This window comes from Vitis riparia, chromosome 19 (assembly GCF_004353265.1).
Source record: "Vitis riparia cultivar Riparia Gloire de Montpellier isolate 1030 chromosome 19, EGFV_Vit.rip_1.0, whole genome shotgun sequence".
Taxonomy (NCBI): domain Eukaryota; kingdom Viridiplantae; phylum Streptophyta; class Magnoliopsida; order Vitales; family Vitaceae; genus Vitis; species Vitis riparia.
The window spans coordinates 11,231,244-11,253,244 of record NC_048449.1 but is presented as its reverse complement, the minus strand read 5'-3'; the positions used below and the strand labels follow the sequence as shown (position 1 = coordinate 11,253,244).

Below are 22,001 nucleotides of genomic sequence, written 5' to 3'. Positions count from 1 at the left end.
GAAGGCAACAACAAAAAGAGAAGTTTAGGGGTTGGAGTGTTTGTTTAAATTACTCTTGCAAATTAGAAACTCTTTTGAGCTATAAAGTCTGCTTCCTTGTCTCACAATCTACTGATGGCAGTGACACCCCCAATCCCCTTGGGACAACATCAAGAATGTCATGCAAGTAATTCTAAGGGCTATGAGGAGTTTTTTTTTTTCCTTCCAATAAAACCAACCATATTATGTTGTTTCCTATCAAAAAAAATAAAAATATAACCAATGATATTATAGTAATGTAACATTCTCTACCAAAGTCTTTTTCCATCTTAGATCAATGCTTTCCATCAACCATCATGCAAAGAGAGATTAGAAATGACATCTCAGCCCAATTTCTAAAGAAAACTACCTTTATTTCTGACAGAACACCTAGTAAAGTTACACTGAACCGCAACTGTAGGAGCCATTCATAAAGAAATGGTAGGATTTCAATAGCTGCTGTTAAAAATAAGAGGTGTTTCAATAGTTACTGTGGATTGTGTGGTAAGAGAGAAATGTTAGGATTTTTGTGGAAAAGTGGAGAACGGAAGGGATGTTGTGGGACTTACTTCACTTCTACTCCTCTCTTTGGGCCTCTTGTACTATCACTTTTAGAAGAGTGCCACTTAATGTTATTTAACTCAGTTGGTTTTCTGTTTGTGATTTAAAATGGGTGGATAATAGTGAGAGGAGTTGACTTTTGACATATTTTGTGCAATTTGAACTTTGAGATATGTGGTGGATGCCTTGTGTATAGGTTCTTGTGTAGTGGAGGTGTCTAGTCTTACTTTGATCAGATTTTGTGTTTTGAGGGAAGGACCTCTCATCCTTCTCTTGTACTTTTATTATTATTATTATCAATATATATTTTGTTTTTGATATAAAAAAAGAAGTGTTGTTTCAATCTTGACTAATAACAGAAATGAAGGACTTCCCTCCAACTCCTTCATAATGCAGAATCACCCTAGAAATTTGCTATATCTGTCCCACCTAAATGGACCAAATGATTGACGTGGTAGCTTACCATCACAAATGTTTTCTCATTTTCATCCCTATGTTGTGGATCAAATTTCCAATGAGGTACAAAAGTTTAAATGAGCCGACCAGCTATGATCTGTGGAAGAGAGCAGAGGCTGCTACAAGTGTAAAACACTGACATGAACAAGAAAACAATCAGTAGTTTCTTTATCCTTCACATACTATACTCAGTCTGCAATGACAAGATGGTCCTTTTTTTTTTTTTCTTTTTTTTCCCTGAATTCTCATTTATTTCAGGTTGTTGTGGGTGGCTGATGGTAAGAACTTGCACCATATGATGCCCTTTCACTAATGAAGTGAAAAAAATGGAACGGAAATGAGTGGTTGAAGGATCAATGATTAGGTAAAAGGACCAACCTATCAAAAAATAAGATTAGGTAGAAGGATCAATGATTAGGTAAAAGGACTTGGAGTGAAAGTCCTGTTTGGAACAAAGGACCAGCAACTGGCACAGTAATTGGGCTTGACCAGGGAAAGTTTACAAGTCAGTGGGAGACTGAAGAGGGAAACCTAAAGTTCAAACTCAGAATCATGAAATATTACAATTAACATTGAAAATTTGAGATTAGTTTGGAGGAGATGAAAGCAAAAAACTCACAATAGGTTGATGGTGAGTTCTAGAGAGTGCAAGGAGTCCAAGATGGCTAATGGTAAAAGGACCAGCAGCTGGCATCAATAATTGGACGAGAACAAGTAAAAAGTAAAAATTATTGGGAGAGTGAGAAGTGAGAGATGCATTCAAAAGGGAAGTGGAATCTATTGGCCATATCCTTCTTCCTTTCTCTAAAGCTAGGAAGTTATGGCACTTGCTATTTTCTTCATTCAAGGTCATTTGGGTCCTTCCTTTTTTTGGTTAAGGAGACTCTTAAGTTTGCTTGATTTGATTGTGGGAAGAAAGTGAAAGGTCTGGATAACTAGACTGTTGTGTGTATTTTTTGGACTTTGTGGAAGGAAAGAAACCAAAGAGCCTTTGAAAATGGGGAGCAATTGGCTTAGTCACTGAAGAGCACCTTTGTTAAAAGTTTTCATTTTGGGTTATGATATGCATAGCAGAAAGAACAATGCCTTTAATTGATTTTGTTGATTAGGTGAGATCTATGTGAGGGATTGAGCTCCTTTTTGTGTTCTCCCTCTGTTGGGTTACACCTTTTGATTTTCCCTTTGTATGTAACCAATGTACCTTATTGTATAGCTCCTTTCATTGATATATACGTATCTTATTATTGGTTGCTTATAAAAAAAATAAAGCCTCATTTTTTGTGGGTAATGGGAGGAGGGTGAAGTTTTGAAAGGACAGGTGGTGAGGTGAGGAGCCTTTGTATGTTTTCTTCTTCACTCTATATACCTTAGTTGCTTCGAAAGAGGTGTGGGTGGCAGAATTATGATATCAAACTTGTGGGTTGCATAATGTAGAATAATTTATCTATAGACTGTAAGGGAAGTCAATTAATAGGGAAGGGGAAGGTAGGTGGTTTGGATGGATTCTAGTAATAGAATTTTCTTCGTCAAAGCTCTTTATTCTGCCTTGGAGCTAGGTTGTTTGACTACTTTTTCATTGGCGATAACTTGGAACTACTGTGTTCCATCTAAGGTGAGCTTTTTTGCTTGGGAGGCCAGTTGGGGTAAGGTGTTGACTTTAGATCAGCTCTAAAGAAGGGGGTGGGCATTGGTTAATGGATGCTTTCTTTGTAAAGCGGAGGAAAAATCCATTAATCAGATTCTTCTTTATTGTCTCAAGATAAGGGTTTTGTGGTGGTTTTTGTCTTTGTTTGGTGTATGATAAATTCTTTCTTTCATGATTAGGGAGACTCTTTTAGGTTGGCATGACTCATTCGATGGAAAAATTCGAAAGAAGGCATGAAAAACCTCTTTCTTATGCATTTTTTGAACAATATGGAAGGAAAGAAATTGAAGATGACTTGAAAATGAGAAGTTTGACCAAAGCCTTGAAAGCAATTTTCATGTCTATCTTTTCTTGTGGATCAAGTTGTACATAGATGAAGGTTCTATGCTTCTAACTGATTTTGTAGATTAGTTGGGTTCTTGTTAAGGAAGGAGTGGTTTATTGTGTTCTGTCTTTTTGTGGCTTTGCCTTTTGGCTCCCGTTGTCTATGTCTTGTATACTCTAGTGCGCTATTTCTTTTGGTGCTTTTAATAAAAATTCTCACTTTATTTGCCTATCAAAAAAAAAAAAAAAAAAATTGTTAGAAGAGCGAAGAGGAAAAACTGAAGTTCAAACTTAGCATCTTAAATATTACAGTTGGTATTAAAATTCTGAGACTAGCTTAGAGATGAAAGCCAAAAGCTCACAATGGGTTGAGAGTGAGGGGTTTTTTTTTATTCTCATAAGCTTGGTTGAGAGTGAGTTCTAGAGAGTAAAAGAAGTCCAGGATGGCTAATGGAAAAAGGAGTATCACCCCTTAGATACACATTTGCAAAAGGGTATACTGGATTTAACAGGTCTAGGTGGATGAGACATGGAGGATAATCTAGTGTAGCAGGGAAGTAAGAGCAATTGTTTTTAAGTGATAAGATTCTGACAACAGAAGATGAGGGTTGTTTTCCTGTTAAATAGTGTGTAATCATTTGTTCCTCTTGAAGGTTTTTGTTTTTCACAGACAAATAGTTTTTGACCACTGATCATCAAGTTAGTAGCGTTGAAGGCACCCTAATTGCTGTTTTATGTGCAAAAGAAAAGAAGAATATGATTCATTATCTTTTCTCTCTTCTTAATAGTAATTCCTGTTTACCACTATATATATAAAAATGCTTGTTTGATTGCGAAGGATTTCTGAGTTTGATCTATTCTTATCATGCGCTTAGTTGGCTTATCCCATTTTCAGTGGTTGGGATCTCAATAAGCTGGTAAATGAATAAGAATGTTGAGGGCAGCAATTTGGAGGGGCTCCTCTTGTTCTTAGCTTAATGTTGAGAATTCTAGAATAGAATTCTTTTTTTAAGGGACTGATGAAAATGTATTAGTGATGAATAGTGAAAAGGAGTACAATGGGAAGGATGAGGAATGCAAGGAGAAGTTCAGAATAACTAAGAAGGTTATCATTCCTGAGGCATTATTTGCATGGGGAGCAGGTAGGAGGCATTTTTATTCTTCATGATTTAGGCCTTTGATGGGAATTTTGGCTTAGTACTTTTCCTTCTTTCCTTTGGTGCCATGATCATTTTTATGGAGGAACAATGTTGGAAATATCCTCTCAGGACTTGCAAGAGAAGGAGAAAGATTGGTTCCAATGCACAAACCTTAATTTGGGACACTAATGATGATTTAAGCTCCTTTTAGGATTTCAAAGTGGAGAATAAAAATTTTTAATAAAAGTTTTCAGAATCTATTATCTTCCTTTGAGGGTGTGATCGTCTTTTTTCTAATTGTGATTGTCTAGGAAATCTTAGGTATGATTGTCTAGGAACATGGATGTAACAACTTCTATATTGTTGGAATTTTAAGATCCAGTGTCACCTTTGATGGAATATGTTCTTTATTAAGTATATTTTTTATTTTCTAAGAAAATTGATGATAGGGTTTGGTGCTGCTAGCAACATGAACCATGGTCAAGAATCGTATTCTAAGAGCCCATCCTGAAATTGTTATTTGATCTGGTAGACCAAGCTTAGCATTGGTAGCATTGACAGAAAAGTAATATGTTGCCGTGGATACTTAATAGCATCCAAGGCTTTATGTATCCAACCCATTTTGTTGGGATGGGGCCTTGAGTTGAATTGAGTTGATTACCCATGTTTTATCTCATGTCTTTTAATACAAATTTAAATATTTAGTGTGTCAAGGTTTAACTTTAACCTTTGGTGGCAATTTTCTACACAAGTCGCTATCAACTAGGTGCTTCATTGAAATTTCAAGTGGCAATTCAACCCAATTCTACTCAATTAGATCTTCTTGCAACTCTTTTTGAGTTTTTTTTTTTTTTTAATTTATTATTTATTATTTTTTATTTTTATGTGAATTGGTCTACCTTTCTGCTCTATTTCTGACCATGTCCTCTGGAGAAACATAGCAACTTACATTGACACAAATGTTAATTGACTGCACGTCCCACTTGTAGCTAGTTAGATGATCCTATTAGTACAAGGAAGAGTAATATATCCACTTGTAGCTAGCTGGAAGAGTAAATTCATTGAATCTCCTCTTTTCTATCATTTTTACTTTCTCTTATTTTCTTTATGTACTCTTTGAGTTGTCCTATATATAGATCTTTCCCTTTTACTAGGGCTCTTCGCATCCTTCCTTTTGGCTGCATTAGATATGCATCTCTTATTATCTATATATATATAATGGGTTGGAATTTTGCCACTGATGATATCCTGAATCTACCAGGTGCTGGTTGTTGCGGGGTGGTCAGCACCCTGAGGTTTGGGTCTCCATGGAGAGTCCTAAGGGCTTGGCCATGGAAGGTTTCTTGGTTATAAAATATATATATATATATAAGTATATAAAAGGAAGGGATATCCCAATTTTATCTAAGTAATATTGATCAAGCATGATTTATTTTATTGTCTGATCTGTTCTGGAATTTGAAATGAACTGCAGGTGGTGATAAATTTGCCTCCAGTTACAAAGATCCTAATTCTAGTGTTTTTTCACCTTTTCAGGGACCTGAGAGATGGGTGAATGAGTTTACTACAGAAGCTAAGCAGCGTGGATCAGTTGATGACCCATGGGTGGATGAATTCTCTAAGTTGCATATTCAGGATTGGGTGGAAGAATTTGGGCAGCAGGATGAAGGGGCTGCTGATAACTGGGCAACTGCATATGATGAGTAAGTTCAGTTGATCCCCTTTGAAATTTTTGAAAATATATATCAATCACAAAATGCTGCTGCATTTTCTGTTGGAGATTGTGGCTTCAGGAATCCTCTCTTTTCTCCTCTCTGTTGCCAACTTGTTATGATGTTTGTCTAATGGATAGCCTCTTGTAGCAAAAGTAAATCAGATGCTAACAGCTGTCCGTTTTCTTTATATATTTCATCTTTGGCTCTTTAAAAAAATAATGTAGAATGTTTCTTTCATTTTTCCTCTAATAATTTTACCTTCCGTCATCATGGATTCTATGAATATCCACTGAGGGCTTAAATAAGGCCATCAGGTTGATGCTGGTTCAATTGTCAGAGGGAACATTTTCAATTTCATTGCTTGTTTATGGAACTCTTAGAGCTGTTACCTGAGCTACATATCTTTCTTTCTTTTTTTTAAACCTTTCTTCTTTGTGATTGTATGAATCTATTTGTCACCCTAATGTATAGGTACCTAAATGAGCAAGAAGCTTCTAAGCAGCAGTCAGACAAGTCAAGGGGTGTTTATGTCTTTTCCGATATGAATCCATATGTTGGTCATCCCAATCCCTTGAAAGAAGGTCAGGAGCTGTTTCGCAAAGGGCTTCTGAGTGAAGCAGTACTTGCATTAGAGGCTGAAGTTCTAAAAAACCCAGACAATGCTGAAGGTTGGAGGTTACTTGGAATAGCACATGCAGAGAATGATGATGATCAACAGGTTGTGCAAATTTGCTGATTTTAAGGCATTCTTTACCTTCTTTTCCATGACATATTTTCTGTGTTGTTAATCATGGTTGTGATGAAAAAAGTCCAGTCTACTATTTTTTAGTTGGCTGGAAACTCCATATATCTATAAGAGAATATAGAGTTTTAGATTACATAAAAGACATCCCCATCTATCTAATAACTTATGAAGTTCTAGACTTCATAAAACTTTCTCTATCTGATAACTTTATCTATAAATAAAATAAAAAATGGGTTCTTGAAACATATGACAAGATAATCAATGATAATAACAACCAATATCTTCAATACTTACCTTCAAGCTGATTTGTAGATATTAATTAAGCCTAGCTTGGATAAAACACTTTGCAACACAATTCTAGAAAGAGATTTTGTAGAAACATCATCCAACTGATCTATAGAGTGGAGATAAGAAGTAGGAATTTCTCGAGCTAGTGCTTTTTCATGAACAAAATGACTAGATGCAATGTTTTTCATGAGTTCACAGAAAACATGATTAGATGCAGTGTGAATGACTGCTCGATTCAATGCATGGGGTGAGTAGACGAAGCTGGAAAACCCAACTCAGCTACCCATTTTCAAAGCCAAATCAATTCACTTCATTTTTTAGCCATGGCTCTATATTCAGCTTCACCACTGTAAGTTTGTTTGGCTAAGAGGCGTACAAAGGTGTGGAAGTTGACTCCTCATCGCTTGTTTCAATATAGTTGGAGAGAGCACATTGAAGTAATTTTTGAGAAAGTGGAACAATTGGATTGGAGGTGAAGTAGTTCCTCAAGTCCCTTTTTGATCGGTCTAGGGTTCTGTTTGGAAATGGCAATCTCTCTTTGTTTGATTTTTATTAATGGGGTTGCATAGGCTTTGAGGATTCTTTTCTCTCAATTTTCCCTTTTTCTTTTTCACCTTTTGTGATTTTTGTGTACATCTTGTGTAATTGGGTTGCACCCACTTTTTTGGTTAGGGTCTTTAATGATGATATTCTCTTATATGCCTGTCTAAAATTAACTTTTGAAATAGTAAAATACCTGTCAGAAACAGTTTGAAACTTGTAGATCAATCATAGCTAGATTCAGTCAATTGAAGCAGAAGCTTTTGCTTCAATTAATTGAAAATGAAAGTAATTTGGTCAAAGGCATATTAGCTTGTAAATCAATTGCATCAAGTTGTTCAACCAATTAAAAAATCAAACTTCTCTAATTGTTAGAAAAGATTTTAACTTTTTTGTATCAGCTCCATCTGATGTCTTTAACTGAGTGAAATTTGATTTGCTGAAAAACTAGGGAAATTTACTTTCACAAAAATGATCATCCGCCCCTTTAGACTATTTGGTGAAGTCATGGCTTAGGGTTCTAAGAATCTTTTTTTTTTTAATAGTAATTTCTTTATAGTCTTCATATTGTCCCCATTTGTTGTGATTGTATCTGGTGGAAGGTAGAGTAAAATTAGCGATCGATTTAGATTCAATTAAATCCAAATTTTACACCAAGATTAGGAATTTATTGTGCTATATTTACAATGAACACTAGTTGGTGACTGGCCAATGTACAGGTTTTAATCATCCACCATATATTTGAGAGCAGTTTCTAATCAAACAAAGAATCACTGTGGATGGGAGTAATAGTTTGTAAAGTATCTTTAAGAAAAATGAGTAACTACCAATTTGAGCTAGAGAAGGATAATTATGATTTGACTGAAGACATGTCTTGCTCAATCAAGTTCATCTTGTCCTTGCCAGGTGAAGGGAAGTTCAGTAAGCTCTCCAATGCAGTCTTGTAGATTTCTGAGAGGAGGGAAAACCAATTGATTATTATTCTGTAAAAGCTTGATTAATACCTTTGACTGTAATGTGTTCTTGATTAATACAAGCTTATATACCATGTAAAACACATGAAAGTAAAGAATTCCCAATAAAATAAAATTAAATTAGAAAGGAAAAGAGAGGAAAAAAAAGAGAGAAAAAACAGAGAGAGATGACAAAGTCTCATTGCAATGTAAGCATAAGAACAGTGGTTGTTATCTGGAGCTGCTTACCTATATTTCTTGAACTTCCTTTTAATGCTAAATTTTCTATTTAGTGTATTTTGACTTTCCACCTTATCGAAGGATCTCATAGTCATTAGTTGTCTTTCTCATGTTGAATTTCTGTTGGTTTGACTGTTTTCTACCTGATCCTAGTTTTGTGAAGAACCTGTGGTATCTCATTTTGGCAGCAACATGAACTAATACATGACCACCACTTAGAATAGCATAACCTGTAAGTCCTACAACATGGACACTAGTCCTTTTGTGCCCTGTGCCATAAGCTCCATAGAATTGCAGCCACTAGAATGTGACTTGCATCCTCTGATGACTTCATGGATTTGTCTCCTTCCTACTTCAAGAATGGGTAGTGTCATTGCTATAAGACGCAAGCTCATTCCTTGGGTGGAGGTTCAAGCTTCTTAGTTGCCCATGAGACATGGTTACCTGCTTAGAAGGGATATTGATAAGAGCATCTGACTACTGCACTGCTCTGGATCATCCACCTCAGTTATTCTCTTTCATTGAGGTGGTAAAGGGACTTCAATTTCAAATTGATCAATTTCCAAATTGTGCTCTATCTCCATGAATCATCCTAAACTGTGATCAATCTCCATGAAGCATGTCCTAAACTGCTAACCAGGCATAATACCTTTTGGCCAATTTTGCCTTTAACTAGGAATAATACCCTCAGGCAAATTACGTTTGGCTAACTCAAGAGTAGAGGACTAGGATTCCTACATTGACTTAATGCACCTCTTTCACCCTTATTAGTGTTTATAATGGAGTTTGCTTGCTTTCCTAACTTAGTTCCTCATACTGATCATGTAGATGTTTGCATTTTGTTACAACTAAGTTTTGGTATGACTGTTGCTCTTTCATTTTTATGGTGAAGAAACTTGCTCCTGCTGCAGGCTATTGCATCCATGATGCGTGCACAAGAAGTTGAGCCAACAAACCTGGAAGTGCTTCTTGCGCTTGGCGTGAGTCATACAAATGGTTAGTGTTTGCTTTCCATTTATTCACAAGAAGTGAAAATATAATTACAAATACATTTGAATGATGATTAGTAGTAACCATTATGCTTATAGACAAGTAAACATTTTTCTAGTTCATTATGGATTCTGCAATTTGCTATTTTATATGTTTTGAGTTTAATGGAATGAAGTATTATTTAAGAAATAATGGTCACTGGAGTTGTGGGGAAGATTGATTCTGCAATTTGCAGCATTGACTCACTGATGAACGGTCAAAATAGTTAATCATCATTACAAAATTGCAGAATTGGAGCAGGCAGCTGCATTGAAATATCTATATAGTTGGCTACGCCATCATCCAAAGTATGGGACCCTTGCCCCTATGGAACAGTCTGATTCTCTGTATTATGCTGATGTAAGTTTCACTTTCAGCAACTTTTGTGTATATGTTTTCTTTTTCCTATCCCCTGCTCCTTGTACTCTGCACTTACCAGAGGTTTTTATGTTCTTGGGGAGAATTTGAATTTTGTAGTGGGTAATTCATAGGTGCTGAAAAACCACTTTATAGGCGGGTACCACTTGTTCAGTATGTATGAAAATAATATTGAATTACCACGGATGTTTGAATTCTTCTTGGAAAATCATTTAATCCATTAAGTAATCAGGTCTTGACTAAGCATGTATTACAAACCCTGGTAACTGTTTTCTTTTGATACTTGGTCATCGTAATAACCTTAATTGAAAAATAATTGTAAAAAATAAAAAATCGATAAGAGCCCTTGTTTATAAAAAGGACATCATGTAAGCACTAGAACTTTTTATTAATAAGAGACTAGACTTTTTATTAATAAGAGCTCTTGTTTATAAAAAGGAAAAAAAAAACTTATACAATTGCATAATGGACTAGTTGACTTATTATTACTCAAACATAGTGCAATATTTAAATAGATTATTTAAATGAGATATTTATGAGTCTTGAACAAGTCATGTTTGTAAATAATGTTAAAAATTCTTGTTGTTAGATAAGGAAAGATTTGTAAAGCAAACTGTTTTTAGTCCTTAATTTGTTTTTCGTTTTCCAAGACTTAAATTTTAGAAAATACTTTCAGCATTTATATCTTTCTGTGCTTATAATTTAGTACTTGATTTTTAGTTTGATCAAACTTCGCCTAAGTTATAACAGCTATATTAACATAAAAAGTTATTTTCTCCTATTGTAAAATTTAATTTTGCATATGATATAAGCATATAGTTCCAAATAATAAAAATATATTCTAGGCTATGGCTGCATAGATATTACAATATGCCAATTTTTGCCACACATTTCTATAGATTTATTGTCACACACATCTTTATGGATTTATTAATTGATTATTTTGTGAATCCTATCTTAATCAGGGACATTTTTTTCCTATATAATGAGTTTCTTCAGGGAATTCTATGAACATGGTAACTTTGTTAAAAGCCTGAATGCAACCTTTCTGTTTTTAGTCCTAAAAAAAGCGGGTGCTAAAGATTTAAGTTTGATGGGTTTGTTCAAGTGGTTGGCTAAGGTTTTAGCCAATAGGCTAAGAAAGGTGGTTTCTAAGGCCCAAGGGGCTTTTGTGGAGGGAAGACAAATCCTAGATGCGGTGCTGATAGTTAATGAAGCCATTGATTCGCTCTTGAAGAATAATGAATATGGTATTTAGTGCAAACTTGACATATAGAAGGCATATGACCATGTGGATTGGTCATTTCTTCTCACAGTTATGCAGAAAATGGGTTTTGGGGAGAAATGGGTTGGGTGGATCAAGTGGTGCATTTCCACTGCAAGTTTCTCTGTGTTGGTTAATGGCACCTCTATGGGTTTTGTTAGATAGTGTACAGTTATTTCAGTTATTTACTCTTCCTTTTCTTTCCTTATTGTATTGTGGGTCCCACTAACATGTATATATATACCTAAGTCCAATGTGTATTATTAATAGTTTTTAATAACAAAAATTAAGGATTCTCCCTTTTCTTTCTTTTCACATGGTATCAAAAGCCTAGGGAGAAAAAAAAAAACCTAATTATTTTCGGTTTATCAGTGAATCAATTCTCGGAAACCTTTTAGTGACCGTGTTTCATTTCGGTTATCTTTCCCATCTCCTAAAGCTTTCCGTTCAACTATATCGCCGTCAGATTAACAATTTTTAATAATAAAAATTAGGGATTCTCCATTTTCTTTCTTTTCACATGGTATCAGAGCCTAGGGAGAAAAAAATGTAATTATTTCTGGTTTATCCGTGAATCAATTTTGGGAAACCTTTCAATGATCGTGTTTCATTCCGGTCACCTTTCCCATCTCCTAAAGCTTTCCGGTCAACTGTATTGCCGTCAGAAAACCCTCACCGCCGACGACTTTTCTCGGCGAAGTCCTTTTCTGACACCGACCATACCATTAGGTGCACAAGGAGGAGATCTTCAAGTTTTGTCAAAGCACCGGAGGGAGAATCTCAGTCACGCGCCGACCACGCGCGTTTCTTCTCCGGCGGCCTAAACCTCCTGCGCTGGTGCGTGAGGGCGCGTGGAGCACTTTCCGGCAATGCGCTTCCCCCTCCAGCCTCGCCTAACGCCGTCTAGCCACTCTCCATCTGTGCTTGTGCCATCCGAGCCCTGCAAGTGCATTTTTTGGGTTTTTTTTTCTTCGCCGGCCCTCCAAACAGCCTTTTCGGCGACCTCCGATGACTTTCTCTCCACCCCGAGCCTTACACGTGTCTTAGGAAGTGTTCTTCTACCCTTCCAGTAGTACCACATTTGTTTTTCTTTATTATTTGGTCTCTCACAGCCGCAGATCCTCGGTTTTTCTTCTTTCAGTCGTGATCTGAAGTCGTATTAGGGCTCTCTTTGATCCAAACATATTTCGTTCTCCAGATAAGTAGATATGGATCTCCTATGATTACTTCGGAGAAATTGGTTGGCAGTGAAAATTATTTGTCTTGGTCTGCCTCTGTGGAACTTTGGTTTATGGGTCAAGGTTATGAGGATCACCTTGTTACGCAGGAGGCGGATATCCCTGAGGTTGATAGAGTATAATGGAGGAAGATAGATGCACAGTTATGTAGTGTGTTATGACAATCAGTTGATCCTAAGATTCTGCTTCATCTTCGGGCCTACAAAACATGCTTTAAATTTTGGAATCAGGCGAAAGGGCTATACATGAATGATATCCAACGTCTTTGTAAGGTGACTTCTTCTATTGTCAATGTCAAACAACAAGACATGGATTTATCTACTTATATTGGCTAGATTGCCTCTTTTAAGGAGGAATTCTTGACCGTGATGCCTCTTACTACTAATGTTGGGGATCAACGAACACAGATTGACAAGTTCTTCATGGTTCTTACCCTTATTGGCCTCCGTCCAGATCTTGAGACCGTCCGCGATCAGATTCTTGGCAGTTCCTCCATTTCATCCTTGGATGATGTGTTTGCTCGCCTCCTCTGTATCTCCTCCACTCAGACTTTGCCATCTGATAACACTTCAGATTCTTCTGTGTTAGTTTCTCAAACTAACTCTCGAGGAGGACGCAGTGGTAACCGAGGTAGAGGTCAACGTCCTCATTGCACCTATTGTAATAAGCTTGGCCACACTCGTGATCGGTGTTATCAGTTACATGGGCGGCCTCCCCGCACTGCCCACGTGGCCCAGTCATCTGATCCTCAACCGCCTCAGCCTCCAAGCTCCTCCACATCTCAGGGTATTTCCCTCACTGACAGTGAGTATGATGACTATCTCCGCTATCAGGCCACCAAGTCAGCTACTATTACTTCTGTTGCCCAAACTGGTAATGCTTTTGCTTGTCTTACCCACACATCTTCTCTTGGACCTTGAATTCTAGATTTTGGCGCTTCTGATCACATATCTGGTAATAAGGATCTTTTCTCTTCTATTACTACTACCTCTACCTTACCTACTGTTACCTCAGCTAATAGTTCTCAAACTGTGGCTAAAGGCATTGGTTTGGCACATCCTCTCCCTTCTCTACCTCTCACTTCTGTCCTTTATACTCCTGAGTGTTCCTTTAATCTTATCTTCATCAGCAAAATCACTCGTACTCTTAACCGCTCTATTACTTTTTCTGATAAATTTGTGACTTTGCAGGACCGGAGTACGGGGAAAACGATTGGCATAGGACGTGAGTCTCAAAGCCTCTATCACCACACCTCGCCTTCAACTCCTGCAGTTTGCATTTCCACTGATGCTCCCCTCCTCATCCACAGTCGCTTGGGCCACCCTAGTCTATCCAAGTTCCAAAAAATGGTCCTTCGTTTTTCATCTTTGTTGTCGCTTGCGTGTGAGTCTTGTCAGCTTGGGAAACATATTCGTGTCTCGTTCCTAAAGCGTTTGAATAATTGGGCAAAGTCTCCTTTTGAATTTGTCCACACTGATGTTTGGGGTCCTTGTCGAACCGCGTCTACTTTAGGATTTCAGTATTTTGTCACTTTCATTGATGACTATTCTCAGTGTACTTGGTTATTTTTAATGAAAAATCGAGCTGAGTAATTCTCTATTTTCCAGAAATTTTATGCTGAAATCCAAACTCGGTTCAATATTTCTATTCGTGTGTTACGCAGTGACAATGTCAGGGAATATTTTTCTGCACCATTTACTTCATTTATGTCCCAACATGGGATCCTTCATCAGTCTTCTTGTGCTCATACTCCTCAACAAAATGGGGTAACTGAACGTAAGAATCGACATCTTGTTGAGACAGCTCGTACTCTCCTTCTCCATAGTAATGTTCCTTTTCGTTTTTGGGGGGACGTTGTTCTTACAGCATGTTATTTGATTAATCGTATGCCCTCATGTGTATTACACGATCAGATTCCTCATTCCCTTCTTTTCCCTGACCAACCACTTTATTTCCTTCCTCCTCGTGTTTTTTGTTGTACTTGCTTTGTTCATATTCTCACTCCTGGACAGGACAAACTTTCTGTCAAAGCCACAAAATGCATCTTCTTGGGATACTCCAGACTTCAAAAGGGTTATCATTGTTATTCCTCCGAGACTCATCGCTACTGTCTCTCCGCTGGTGTCACTTTCTTTGAGGACTCACCATTCTTCTCCATCTCTGAGTCTCTTCCGGTTCCTAAAGTCTTATCCCTTCCCATTATCTCCCCACTTGATGCAGTGCCTTCTGGCCCACTTCAGGTTTATCATCGCCGACATCGTGTCGCTGTTTCTCCTTCTTTGGCCGAGGTACCTGCTGACTTATTTCCTATCCCTTTGGTTTCTCCTGCCCCGGCTCTGCCTCCTTCTGCTGACTTACCCATTGCTCTTCGGTAAAGTAATCGATCTACTCGTAATCCTCGTTCCATTTACAATTTTTTGAGTTACCATCGATTATCTTCACCCTATTCTGCATTTGTTTATGCTATATCTTCTGTTTCTCTTCCCAAGAGCACCCCTGAGGCTTTTTCCCATCCAGGCTGGCGACAGACAATGGTAGATGAAATAGTTGCTTTACACTCCAATGACACTTGAGATCTTGTTGTTTTACCCTCTGGTAAATCTACAGTTGATTGTTGTTGGGTCTACACAGTTAAGGTTGACCCTGATGGTCAGGTTGATCGCCTTAAGGCCCGCTTAGTTGCTAAAGGCTATACTCAGGTTTATGGTTCTGATTATGGTGACACTTTCTCTCCTGTTGCCAAGATAGCTTCTGTTCGTCTATTGCTCTCCATGGCTGCTATGCGTTCTTGGCCTCTTTATCAGTTAGATATTAAAAATGTTTTCCTTCATGGGGATCTTGTTGAGGAAGTTTATATGGAGCAACCACTTGGTTTTATTGCTCCGGGGGAGTCTGGTTTAGTGTGCAGGTTACGTCGTTCTCTATATGGCTTGAAACAATCTCCTCGAGCATGGTTTAGCAATTTTAGTTCTGTTGTTCAGGAGTTTGGCATGTTACGCAGTACAACAGACCATTCCGTTTTCTATCATCATAACTCTTCGGGGTAGTGTATTTATCTGGTAGTTTATGTGGACGACATTGTCATTATAGGCAGTGATCAAAATGGTATTCAGAAACTAAAGCAACACCTTTTCACCCACTTTCAGACTAAAGACTTGGGGAAACTCAAGTATTTATTAGGGATTGAGATAGCTCAATCCAGTTCCGGTGTGGTTTTTTCCCAAAGGAAGTATGCTTTAGACATCTTGGAAGAAACCGATATGTTAGATTGTAAACCGGTAAACACTCCTATGGATCCAAATGTCGGACTTATACCAGGATAAGGGGAGCCTTTAGGAGATCCTGGGAGATATCGGCGACTTGTAGGTAAATTGAACTACCTCACCATTACTTGTTCAGACATTTCTTTTCTTGTAAGTGTTGTTAGTCAATTCCTACTATCACCATGTGATAGCCATTGGGATGCTGTAATCCGCATTCTTCGATATATCAAAAGCACACCAGGCCAAGGTGTGTTGTATGAGAACAGAGGTCATAGCCAGGTTGTTGGTTACACTGATGCAGATTGGGCTGACTCACCCACAGATAGACGTTCCACTTCCGGGTATTGTGTTTTTATTGGAGGTAACCTAATATCCTGGAAGAGTAAGAAGCAAGATGTAGTGGCCAGATCTAGTGTTGAAGCGGAGTATCGAGCTATGACTCTGGCAACATGTGAACTCATATGGCTGAAACATCTTCTTCGGGAGTTGAGATTTGGAAAGGATGAACAGATGAAGCTCATCTGTGACAGCCAAGCCGCTTTGCATATTGCATCTAATCCAGTCTTCCATGAAAGGACCAAACACATTGAAGTTGACTGTCACTTCATTAGAAAGAAGATCGCATCAGGATGTGTGGCGACTAATTTTGTCGATTCAAATGATCAACTAGCAGATATTTTTATTAAATCTCTCAAAGGTCTTAGAATTAAATACATTTGTAACAAGCTTGGTGCATATAACATACATGCTCCATCTTGAGGGGGAGTGTTAGATAGTGTATAGTTATTTCAGTTATTTACTTTTCTTTTTCTTTCCTTATTGTATTATGGGTCCCACTAACATGTATATACATACCTAAGTCCAATGTGTATTATTAACAGTTTTTAATAACAAAAATTAGGGATTCTCCCTTTTCTCTCTTTTCACAGGTATCTTTCAAAGCTTAAGGGGTTTGAGGCAAGGGGATCCGCTTTCGCCTTATTTATTTGTGATTGCTATGGAAGTGTTTAGTTGTCTCATTAAGAAGGCAATAGATGGAGGTTTTTTGTCGGGTTGGAGGGTGAAGGGTAGGAGTGAAGAAGGGGTTCAGATTTCCCGTTTGTTGTTTGTTGACGATATCTTGGTGTTTTGCCAAGCGTCCCAAGATCAAATGATCTATCTTAGTTTGTTGCTTATGTGGTTTGAGGCCGTGTCGGGGTTGAGAATAAACTTGGAAAAGAGTGAACTAATTTCAGTAGGTAGGGTGGAGAATATTGATGATCTTGCTATGGATTTTGGTTGTAGAGTGGGTAGCCTCTCGTCCACTTATTTGGGCCTTCCTTTGGGTGCATCGTTTAAGTCAGTGACAGTTTGGGATGGTGTGGAAGAGTAGTTCTGTAGAAGGTTGGCTATGTGGAAGAGACAATACATATCCAAAGGAGGGAGGGCGACTCTAATTCGAAGTACGTTGTCATATTTACCCATCTATTTTATGTCTTTGATGCTCATGCCAAGCTCAGTTAGACAGAGACTAGAACAAATTCAAAGGGATTTCCTTTGGGGAGACGGAAATTTGGAGCGTAAACTTCATTTAGTAAGATGAGAATTGGTGTGCTTAAGCAAGAAGAAAGGGGGTTTGGGGGTCAAATGTCTTTTTACTCTCAATAAGCCTCTTCTCTGTAAATGGAATTGGCGTTTTGCAAATGAGAGAGGCTTTGTGGAATTTAGTGATTAGAGGGAAGTATAGGGAAGAAAGAGGGGGATGGTGTTCTTGAGAAGTGAGAGAGACGTATGGTGTGGGGCTTTGGAAAGGGATAAGGATGGATTGGGACTTTGTGGGTTCTAGGATTTCCTTCCTAGTAGGGAACAGAAGGAGGGTGAGATTTTGGAGGGATAGGTGGTGCGGGGATTCTTCATTGTGTGTGTCCTTCCCTTCCTTGTTTGCTTTAACTGATGATAAGGAAGCGTGGGTAACGAATATTTGAGACCCCTTGGCTAAGGGGTTGGGGGGGATGGAACCTTTGTTTCTCAAGGGCCTTTAATGATTGGGAGGTGGAGGAGGTGGAAAGCTTCATGGAGCGGCTGCATGGGAAGAGTCCGCGGAGATGTGGAAGACATGGTGTTTTGGACCAAAACAAAGAGTGGAAGTTCTCAGTCAAATCCCTTTACTATGCTCTTGAGCCAGGCAGCCCTTCTCTTTTTCCTTCAAGTTGCATTTGAAACGTGTGGGTGCAGTCCAAGATTAGCTTCTTTGCTTGGGAGGCTACTTGGGGCAAAGCTTTAACCTTGGATTTAATTCAAAAAAGAGGGTGGGCCTTGGCAAATAGATGGTTTTTGTGTCATGAGAAGGAAGAGACTGTAGACCGTCTTCTTCTTCATTTACAAAAACAAGGGTCTTATGGGATTTGCTATTTACTTTGGGGTGTCATGGGTGCTACCTTCCTCAGTTAGAGAGACTCTTCTTAGTTGGCATGGTTCATTTGTGGGCAAAAAGTGTAAGAAGGTGTGGAGAACAACTCCTCTTTATATATTTTGGACGGTTTGGAAGGTGAGAAATAGATTGACCTTCAATGATGATGTGTTGTCAATACAGAGACTCAAATACTTTTTTGTTTTTTTCCATTGGTCAGAAGCCAAGTTGTTTATGGTTGATTGCCCTCTAACTATAGTCAGTTTTATTGGTTGGTTGGTTGGGCTCTAGCTAAGGTTGTTTTTTGACCCAACTGGGCGCTTGTTTATTTGTACTTTTTTGGTTGGTTTGGCGGTAAGTGTATAGTTATTGTATACCTTGAGTCGCTCTTTTGGCGCCTCTTCTTAATAGATCTTTTCTTACCTATAAAAATAAATAAATAAATTTACTACCATGCTCACATGCCTATTTGTCACTGTAATTTTTATTTTCATTATCATGCACTGCCACTAGTATTAGTCTGTGGTCTGTGTGGAGAAAACTGATTTTCCTTGATGATGAATAACTGAGATTACATGGGGAAATATACAAAGTAGGGATTATATTATAGGAAACTGTATATTCTGTCTAGGCATAATTCTAGGGTCAATGACAGCCTATATGTTTACAAGATCACTACCATTGAGGATAGAATACATACAAGGAAAGATACAAAATCATGGAGATAATGAAATCTCTCCTAAGATTAGAGAGATTTCCTATGGAAGAATTTCAACGATTTGTATAGAGTTTTGGTTGGCTCCAAACAAATCTACCTCTACATTTGTAACTTCATTTTAAAATGCGTTGATGCATCAAAATTTCATAGTAGAAACATGAATTATTAGTGCTATCATAGATTGCACATTCACAGCTTCCTCAAACCATGTCCCATCCACACCCTTAGGACTGTTGGAGAGCTTATTTAATGAGATTTTAGAGGATACCAACAAAAATAAACTTGGAAAGGTTTTGAAGTGCGTGATAAAATTGGACACCACACTTTTTCCCCTTTTATGATAGGAAGGAAAGAGTATTGGTATGAAACCAGGGATACTTTTCAATCAGTGATGCTTCATGGATGCTTTCTTGTTCTTTTGATCTATCACCAGCCTCTGAAATGTTGACATCATTTGATAAATAATTTATTTTTATGCCATTTTTTTTCTTGCCAATTTATTCAATAAATGGCATTTAAAAAAAATAAATATGTGATACTTTTATGCACATATTTGCATAACATACATGTATATATACAGAGCTTTTTATGATGCGGTACCTATCTTCAGCATTAAGGGGCCCTTCTTTCTATTCATCAAATGAACTCCCATACATGAAAGAGACATTAGATTCAGAAGTTTCCATTGATACCAGTGTCATATACCATTTCCTGGCCCCTGTTTTGCCTGTAGGGGACCCATTAAAAATTTCTCCCACACAGTTTGGATGCATCTTTTATTATTATTTTTATTTACTACTATCATTATTACTGTTATTATTATTTTCCTTTTAACAGATATTTGGTGTTTGGCTTCCACTGCTCTTTTTGTAATTTGCAATTGTTTATAGAGTATGTTGGGATTTGTATTATTAGCTTGCCATTTATACCCCTCACTAGGTTTTTGGGGAAGGTAGTGTAGTTCTTTTCTAGCTCTTGTTTGATCCTCTTTAGGCTGAAAAAAGGTTTACAGTTTAAGGCAGATTTTTTTCCCCCCTTTTCTCTCAGTTGAAGTTTTTGAAGCTTGTGCACCAACAAGCACGCTAGGCTTGTAAACCCTTTTAAGTTATCTTCTTCCTCTTGTTTCTTTGCGTGTTTGTGCTTGGTAGAAGTGGTTTGACATGGGGTTCCACCTTGGTCCAGGTTCGTGTGGTCTTACCCAGACTGGACTGACCTAAATCAGTTCTTGAAAACAGAATCCAGAATCAAACCAAAACAAACCAGACTGATGATAAATTTGGGTTCTGGGTTAAATAAAACATGAAGGAGTCTGAAAATGAGGCAGCCAAATTCTTTGACAGAGCACGCCCTGAATAGCTATAGAACTGTGAAAGCTCAAAGGGCCAGCCACAGAGCAGCATAAGCATTTAAAAATAAACATGCAATACTTTTATGCACATATTTGCATAACACATGTATATTAACATACATATATATGGCTTTCTATGATGAGGCACCTACCTTCAGCATTAAGGGGCCCCTCTTTCTATTCATCAAATGAACTCCCACACATGAAAGAGACATTAGATTCAGAAGTTTCCATTGATACCAGTCATAGACCATTTCCTGGCCCTTGTTTTGCATATAAGGGACCCATTAAGAGGTAAAAATCAAGAGTCAAATGAATAAAAGAAGGGGACTGTAATTCTAAATTTTGTCATAGGATGGCTAATGGGAGGAGGAATTGGAAGTTCTTTAAATCCTTGGTGTCAGAAGATGGGGTAATTTTAGATAATGTTGAAAGCATTTTAGAGGAGATTAAGCACTATTTTGGGAAGTTATTTTCCAAGCTTTCAAGTGGGTCTTGGAGGATTGAAGGTTTGGATTGGTCTCCTATTTCAGCAGAGAATGTTGAGTGGATGGATTGCCCTTTTTCAAAGGACGAGATTCATAATGCTGTGATGCTTTTAAATAAGGAAAAGGCCATTGGTCCAGATGGTTTCACAATTGGTTTTTATCAGGAGTGTTGGGAGACAATTAAGGATGATCTCTTAGTAGCGTTCTTAGAGTTTCACAATAACGGGATAATTAATCAAAACACAAATGCTACCTTCATCACTCTAGTCCCAAAAAAGAGTCAAACAAATAGGATCTCAAATTGTAGACCCATCAGTTTAGTTACTAGCTTGTACAAAATCATAGCCTAGGTACTTTCAGGGTGTTTCAGTAAAGTTCTCCAAGACACTATTTTTTTTTACTCAAGGTGCTTTTCTTGAGGGAAGACAGATTTTGGATGCTGTCTTGATTACTAATGAGGTGGTGGATGAGAAGAGAAGATCAAGAGAGGAAGGGGTAGTCTTCAAAATTGATTTCGAAAAGGCCTATGATCATGTTGATTGGGATTTTTTGGGTCATGTAATTGAAAGAAAAGGGTTTAGTTCAAGATGGAGGTTCTGGATGAGGGGATTTACCTTTGGCGATGTTTGCAATCTTAGTGAATGGAAACGCCAAGGGGTGGGTTAAGGCTTACAAAGGCCTAAGACAAGGAGATCCATTTTCTCCTTTCCTTTTCACCATTGTGGTTGATGTTTTAAGTAGGTTGGTTGTGAGAGCGGAGAAGAGAGGTTTATTTGAAGGATTCTTGGTGGGCAAAAATAGGACCAGGGTGTCTCATTTACAATTCACGGACGACACCATATTTTTTTCTAGAGCATCCTTGGAAGAGTTGCAATTGCTTAAGTTAATTTTGTTGGTGTTTGGGTGTCTGTCAAGGCTTCGGATTAATCTTGATAAAAGCACTCTCTCTGGAATCAACATTAGTTAAGACTAAATTAGTAGGTTAGCCTCTTTGCTTGATTGTGCAGTTTCTAATTGGCCTTTATCGTATTTGGGTCTCCCTTTAAGGGGGAACTCAAAATCGTTTTCCTTTTGGGACCCCATGCTAGATATAGTCTCTAGGAGGTTGGATGGTTGGAAAAAAGCTTTCTTATCTTTTGGCGGTAGAATCACCCTAATTCAATCTTATTTGTCGCATATCCTAAGCTACTTCCTATCTCTTTTCAAGACCCCAACTTCAATAGCTTTGAGGATTGAGAAATTACAAAAAGATTTTTTATGGT

The 22,001-nt window shown here is 37.8% G+C and overlaps 1 protein-coding gene across 1 annotated transcript in view; it reads left to right on the top strand.

The window, feature by feature from the left end:
- Positions 1 to 22,001, top strand: part of LOC117908691 (peroxisome biogenesis protein 5) — a 51,757-nt gene that overhangs the window by 13,665 nt on the left and 16,091 nt on the right. Inside the window, exons 8-11 of the mRNA XM_034822368.1 lie at positions 5,680 to 5,846; positions 6,330 to 6,576; positions 9,536 to 9,620; positions 9,904 to 10,013. Coding sequence (XP_034678259.1) covers positions 5,680 to 5,846; positions 6,330 to 6,576; positions 9,536 to 9,620; positions 9,904 to 10,013 — 609 coding nt within the window. The remainder of the gene's footprint in view (positions 1 to 5,679; positions 5,847 to 6,329; positions 6,577 to 9,535; positions 9,621 to 9,903; positions 10,014 to 22,001) is intronic.